Source organism: Musca vetustissima, unplaced genomic scaffold (genome assembly GCF_032173495.1).
Source record: "Musca vetustissima isolate MV318-11 ecotype Yass unplaced genomic scaffold, APGP_CSIRO_Mvet_v1 utg17027, whole genome shotgun sequence".
NCBI lineage: Eukaryota > Metazoa > Arthropoda > Insecta > Diptera > Muscidae > Musca > Musca vetustissima.
The window spans coordinates 66,908-73,925 of NW_026886063.1; the positions used below are offsets into that span (position 1 = coordinate 66,908).

At 35.5% G+C, this 7,018-nt stretch overlaps 1 protein-coding gene across 1 annotated transcript; it reads right to left on the minus strand.

Annotated features, from left to right (window-relative positions):
• Positions 1 to 3,771: 3,771 nt before the first annotated feature.
• Positions 3,772 to 4,451, minus strand: LOC133333568 (uncharacterized). The gene is made up of 3 exons (XM_061541878.1): positions 4,392 to 4,451; positions 3,986 to 4,324; positions 3,772 to 3,927 (listed from the first exon to the last, which is right to left on the minus strand). The coding sequence occupies exons 1-3, from the start codon at positions 4,449 to 4,451 to the stop codon at positions 3,772 to 3,774; spliced, it is 555 nt and encodes a 184-aa protein (XP_061397862.1).
• Between the last annotated feature and the right edge of the window lie 2,567 nt (positions 4,452 to 7,018).

Here is a 7,018-nt window from a genome sequence, read left to right on the forward strand (position 1 = left end):
CAGGTAGCATTTATGATCCGAATTGGATGAAATTTGGCACAGCTCACTTATTTGGCCCAAAGGCGAACCCTATTGAAAATGAAAAATCGGTTCAGATTAGATATAGCTCCCATATATATATTTTCGTCCGATTTTATGTAAATGGTGCACCAAAGTCCATATACATGCTTCGTGAAAATCCCAAAGTGGTGAAGGGTATTATATAGTCGGCCCCGTCCGACTTTACTACTTTCCTTACTGGTTTATGTATACCTTACCTCTATGTCGTATTTCTCGCATAGATAATAAAAATCCCTCAGTATCTGCGAAAAAAAATATTTTGAAAGGACGTATAATATTAATAGAAAAACATTTTCGGGACTTTAACAAGGCATAACATTTTTAAATAAATTTTTGTGGGACTTCTACTTGGCGTATATTTGTGAAATATATTTTTCCGGGTGTTGTGAAAGTCCTAGATCATTTAAAAAACATTTTTAGGACTTCTAAATATATTTATTTCGGAACTTCCACAAGGCATAATTATAGGAATATACTTTTTCGGGACTACAATATGGCGTAGATTACTGAAGTATATTATTTCGCGTGTTCCGCAAGGCGTAGATTATTGAAATATATTTTTTTTGAACTTTTACATTAGTTTTCTACAAAGCGTAGATTATTTAAATAAATATTTTCGGAAGATCTACAAGACATGGCTCATTAGAGTACAGTTTATCAGGATACTTCTTCAAGGTGTAGATTATTTAAGGCGTACATTTTTCAAATACAATCTTTCAGAGCCTCTACAAGGCGTAGATTTTTCAAATACAATCTTTCAGGGCCTCTACAAGGCGTAGGTTTTTAAAACCAAATTTTCGGGACTTCTACAAGGCGTAGATTTTTCAAATACAAATTTTCGGGACTTCTACAAGGCGTAGATTTTTCAGATTCAACTTTTCGGGACTTCTACAAGGCGTAGATTTTTCAAATACAAATTTTCGGGACTTCTACAAGGCGTAGATTTTTCAAATACAATCTTTCAGGGCCTCTACAAGGCGTAGATTTTTCAAATACAATCTTTCAGGGCCTCTACAAGGCGTACATTCTTCAAATACAAATTTTCGGGACTTCTACAAGGCGTACATTCCTCAAATACAAATTTTCGGGACTTCTACAAGGTGTAGATACTTTAAACAAAATTTTTCAGTTTTCATCAGCTACTCGGTAGTTTTTTAAGTATACACTAAAGTATTCTCAGTTCGTGAGAAAATTTTAGGCTATAGAAAAAATCTCCTCAGGTCATGAGGAACTAATAGGCTATTGAAAAAGGCCCCAAGAAATTTTTGTCTGTTGAAAAGTGTTTTTTGTCCACAGAAAAAAAGTATTGTCAGGCCATGAGGATCCTCTGTTTTAGAAACAACCTTTCCTTAAGCTCTGAAGATTATTTTTTACAGGAAATTATGTCTCCTTAGGCCCATTTCCTATCACAAAAAACTCCTTAGTGATCGGTGGCGTATACATTGTGACACCACGTATACGCAACCTGGTTAACTTTGGACAATTTCTTATTTCAATTATTTTCAATATCGTGCATTTTCACCCATTTCGTTGTTCCTTATTTGCATTGTCCGCTGGCATTATCGCAATTTAACAGCCTTAGGGAAAAACAATTGCCAACAATTTAGGCCCCAGAGAGATGTACTGCAACAACAAAACCAGTAAAAGGAGAAATACAAGAAAACGAAACTATTAAAAGGAAACCCATTGGGAAGGAAGCTTTGGCATAAATAGTTGTAAAACTGCCGCTGATAAGCATTCCATGACAGTGTTAATGGTCGTGATTGCACTGCACAGCAAATGGTCGAGGAAAGTCCGTGAATGCTCTGGAATTTTATGGGAATGCAATCTACAATGGTCTTAAAGGACAATTGAATTGTTGGGTGTCGTTGGGCAATAGAAAATATATTGAGATAGTTTCTATTTAACTGAATATCTCCTCGGGTAGACCGTTTTGGTTCAGACAAAAATGCTCAGATTCTCTTAAAGTTGCCCAGCGTACGAATACGTGGTATCAATGCGTATACGACACCGATTTCGACTCTGTATGATTTTATTTTCAGAGTAAGTATACGTACTGTCACAACGTATCCGCCACCGGTTGCTATTGGTAAATATAGAGGAGAGTCATTTTAAACCAGTAAGGAATGCAGTAAAGTCGGACTGGGCCGACTATATGATACCCTTCACCACTTTGGGTATATTGTACATATGTATCCCCTCCAAGGAACATAAGCAAGTCTTTCTGCAACCTATGATAAATTTAATTTCATTCGGGCAGATTTAAAGTCATCTTCGTACCATAGGATACATTTATGAAAAACGACCTATAGCAAAATTAATACACTCTATTCGGTCGCCGCACTGTTAAAATTTTAATTTCAATCAGACATCCATTCGAAATACATATGGAAGCTATGACAGCATCTACATCAATTTCCACAAAACGCAATAACGTTATTCAAGTCTCAACTTGATATGTTGTGCAAAAAAATCGAGTTAATCGGACAAACATTAGAAGGTTGGCGCACCATTTACATAGAATCGGATAAAACTATATATGGGAGCTATATCTAAATCAGATTTTCTCGAAACTTGGCACTTATCATTCTGGACCTAATTCAGTACTCTATGCAAAATTTCGTGCAAATCGAAGGATATAGAGGGACGTTGGTGCCCCATTTACCTTAAATCGGACGAAACTATAAATGGGAGCTATATCTAAATCTGAACCGATTTTATCGAAACTTGGCACACATCATTCTGCACCTAATTCAGTACTCTATGCTAAATTTCACGCAAATCGATTGATATATAGGGACTTTGGTGCACCTTTTACCTTAAATCGGACGAAACTACATATGGGAGCTATATCTAAAGCTATATCTAGGCTCAATTCAGTACGTTATGCCAGATTTCGTGCAAATCGAAGGATATATAGCGACTTTGGTGCACCATTTACACGAAATCGGACGAAACTATATATGGGAGCTATATCTAAATCTGGACCGATTTTCTCGAAACTTCGCAGACATCACTCTAGGCTCAATTCAGTACATTATGCCAAATTTCGTGCAAATCGAAGGATATAAAGGGACTTTGGTGCACCATTTACATGAAATCGGACGAAACTATATATGGGAGCTATATCTAAATCTGGACCGATTTTCACGAAACTTGGCACATATCATTCTAGAACTAAATGATTAGGCTGTACCAAATTTCGTGCAAATCGAGAGATATATAGGGACCGTTTACATTAAATCGGTAAAATATATGTGGGAGCTATATCTAAATCTGAACCGATTCTTCCCAATCAATAGGGTTCGTCCTTGGGCCGAATAAGTGACCTATGCCAAATTTCATCCAATTCGGATCATAAATGCGACCTGTACTTTGTTTACAATTTAACATGCACAGACAGACAGACGGACGGACATGCATAAATCGACTTAGAATGTGATTCTATGCATATTCTCAAAAGGAACCATGGGTCTATCTCGATTATTTTTGCCTGTTACAAACATATGCACAAAGACATAATACCCTGTACCACAGTGTGGTGAAGGGTATAAAAATGAGAACAATTATTTTCTATAACAGAAAATTCCCAAGGTTTTAAGGATTCCCCAGGTTCTAAAAAATAAATTCTTGAGTTATTTTATTTATAGAAAAAAATAGTGAAATAATATTCTTAATAATTTTTATTCCGAAACAGTTGCCTCCTTCCGCTTAACGCAATGGTGTAATATCCCCTGATATCTTAGTTATAGCAAACATGGTTTTCTTATCGAAAAATTCCATTTGAAAGGTGAAATTCAATGCCGGGGTGTAGGGAGGAAAATAGGCATCGGTAAATGAGAAATTATTCATTTGATATAAGAAATTCTGAAAAAATAGAAATAAAGAGTCCTTTAAAAATACTCTACTATTATTAAATACCCACCCCCTTAAAAGGACACGTCAATGGTATATTGCTGGAACGGAATAACTCAATCAACAGTCCCCTCAACAACTGCACCTGCAATGGTTGATCCAAAAATTCGCACACATTAAATTTCACATCGAGAAATTGCAGCGGCTTCTTGGCCAACAATGGCTTAACCCTGATCCATAAATGCATTTCAAAATTTCGATTCATATCCCGTGTCAGCATCAAACGTTCGCTAAAGATGAAACGATTATTGGCCTCCTTATCGAAAACACAGTCGAATACTTGAACGTGTGAGGTTATGTTGATGCAGTCATACGAAAAAAATTGTAGCTTAGAGGTACGCTTGGCAATCTGTGCGAAGGAGAGGGGAGATTTTGGAAAATTTATTAATATTAAAATTGGAAGGAAAAATCCTTACCGTTATAACAACATAGAAGTAATAAATAAGGAACAAAATTGTTAGGAATTTTTTCGACATTTCACGTTTTTCGTTTAAAATTGGAATATTTTGAAAATGCTAATGAGCTCAATATTTACGTGGGTAGAAATTTGAATTTATCAACATTTGTATTATATTATTTTCTAATTAAGGCTAAATATTATATACAATTGGAAAATGATTTGTTTTTAATAGGGGTGGGAAAATTATTAATTTTTTTTGTAGAGAAATATGCATAAATTATAACTAGATGTGTTTGATATATTTTCAAGAAGAAAACCAGTAAGGAAAGTAGTAAAGTCGGACGGGGCCGACTATATGATACCCTTCACCACTATGGTTATATTAAACAGGACTATTAGCATGAAATTGGATGAAATAAAATATGTGATATTTATCTAAATGTTAATCTACGTAGATCTATCCATAAAGTATGTAAATCGACTTCAAACAAATATAAATGGGTCATCCGTTGGGCTATGTCTGTACTTCTAGAAAACGCAACTACATAATTCTATGCTCAAATTTGGAGGTTGTGCAAAATTTGATGTCAAACTGACTAACATGAGGAGTTTGATGCCAAATTTACTTGAAATCGGGCGAAAATATATATGGAAGCGTTATCCAAATATTAAGCGATTTCAAACAAACTTGTCACAGGATAGGTTATACTAATTTCAGAACGTTTTGTTCCTATTGGTTCCTTGTGCGTCAATTACTTAAAATCAATCTATAATAAAAGGGAGCTATATCTAAATCTGGACCGATTTTCACGAAACAACGCAGACATCACTCTAGGCTCAATTCAGTACGTTATGCCAAATTTTGTGCAAAACGAAATATATATAGGGACTTTGGTGCAACATTTACATGAAATCGGACGAAACTATATGTGGGAGCTATATAGAAATCTGGACTGATTTTCTCGAAACTTGGCAGACATCATTCTAGACTCAATTCAGTACGTTATGCCAAATTTCGTGCAAATCGAATGATATATAGCGACTTTGGTGCACCATTTACATGAAATCGGACGAAACTATATATGGGAGCTATATGTAAATCTTGACCTACGTTATGCCAGTACGTTATGCCAAATTTCGTGCAAATCAAAAGATATATAGGGACTTTGGGGCACCATTTATATGAAATCGGACGAAACTATATATGGGAGCTATATCTAAATCTGGACCGATTTTCTCGAAACTTGGCAGACATCACTCTAGGCTCAATTCAGTACATTATGCCAAATTTCGTGCAAATCGAAGGATATAAAGGGACTTTGGTGCACCATTTACATGAAATCGGACGAAACTATATATGGGAGCTATATCTAAATCTGGACCGATTTTCACGAAACTTGGCACACATCATTCTAGAACTAAATGATTAGGCTGTACCAAATTTCGTGCAAATCGAGAGATATATAGGGACCGTTTACATTAAATCGGTAAAATATATATATGGGAGCTATATCTAAATCTAAACCGATTCTTCCCAATTTCAATAGGGTTCGTCCTTGGGCCGAATAAGTGACCTATGCCAAATTTCATCCAATTCGGATCATAAATGCGACCTGTACTTTGTTTACAATTTAACATGCACAGACAGACAGACAGACGGACGGACGGACATGCATAAATCGACTTAGAAAGTGATTCTATGCATATTCTCAAAAGGAACCATGGGTCTATCTCGATTATTTTTGCTGTTACAAACATATGCACAAAGACATAATACCCTGTACCACAGTGTGGTGAAGGGTATAAAAATCATAATTACGAATTCCCACATACCCCAATCTTAATTCCAACATACCAAATTTCAAATTTCAGAATTCTATCGGTTCACCTAAATCCAATTTGTATCACTTTTAGTAGTATCTTTAAGAACCATTAAGTACCAAATTTCATGATTCGACCTCTAAATCCGAATTTTACCAAATTTACTTCCATTTAAGACACATTAATATAAACGTCCATAAGTACCCACCTCAACCATCCAACAGAAATCTTATAACCATATAATCCAATGAAAAGCTTATTTCTTCAATTTCAGTATTCCAGACTTATCGGTTCAAACAAATCCAAATAGTATTAAATTTTGTACATTCAAGTTTCAGGATTCCAACTTTATCGGTCGACCCACAATTCAAATTGTACCAAATTAAGTACTCAGTAATACGTATTTCCAAAACTTCCTACATACCCCAATCCTACACCCCCGCAGTGATCCTAAATCCATGTTTCAGGATTCAAACTCTATCGGTTCACCCACAATTCAAATTGTACCAAATTTAGTACACAGCAGTATGAATTTCAAAACCTTCCATCTTAACCCAAACAACACCCTCTCAGTGATCCTAAATCCAAGTTTCAGGATTTAAACTTTTCGGTACACCCACAATTCAAATTGTACCAAATTTAGTACACAGTATTACGAATTTCCAAAACTTCCTACACACCTCAATTCTACACTTCCACAGCGTTCATAAATCAAAATATCAGGATTCCAACTCTTTCGGGTCACCCACAAATCAAATCGTACTAAATTTAGTACATAGCAGTACCAATTCCCATACGCTCCTACATACACCAATCCTACAC

Excerpts from the sequence above, each read along its gene's own strand:
- LOC133333568 (XM_061541878.1), bottom strand. The coding sequence starts at position 4,451 with ATGTCGAAAAAATTCCTAACAATTTTGTTCCTTATTTATTACTTCTAT. Across the intron at positions 4,325-4,391 it reads ACTTCTATGTTGTTATAACG|ATTGCCAAGCGTACCTCTAA; the intron begins GTAAGGATTTTT and ends TCCTTCGCACAG. Across the intron at positions 3,928-3,985 it reads TGACGTGTCCTTTTAAGGGG|AATTTCTTATATCAAATGAA; the intron begins GTGGGTATTTAA and ends CTATTTTTTCAG.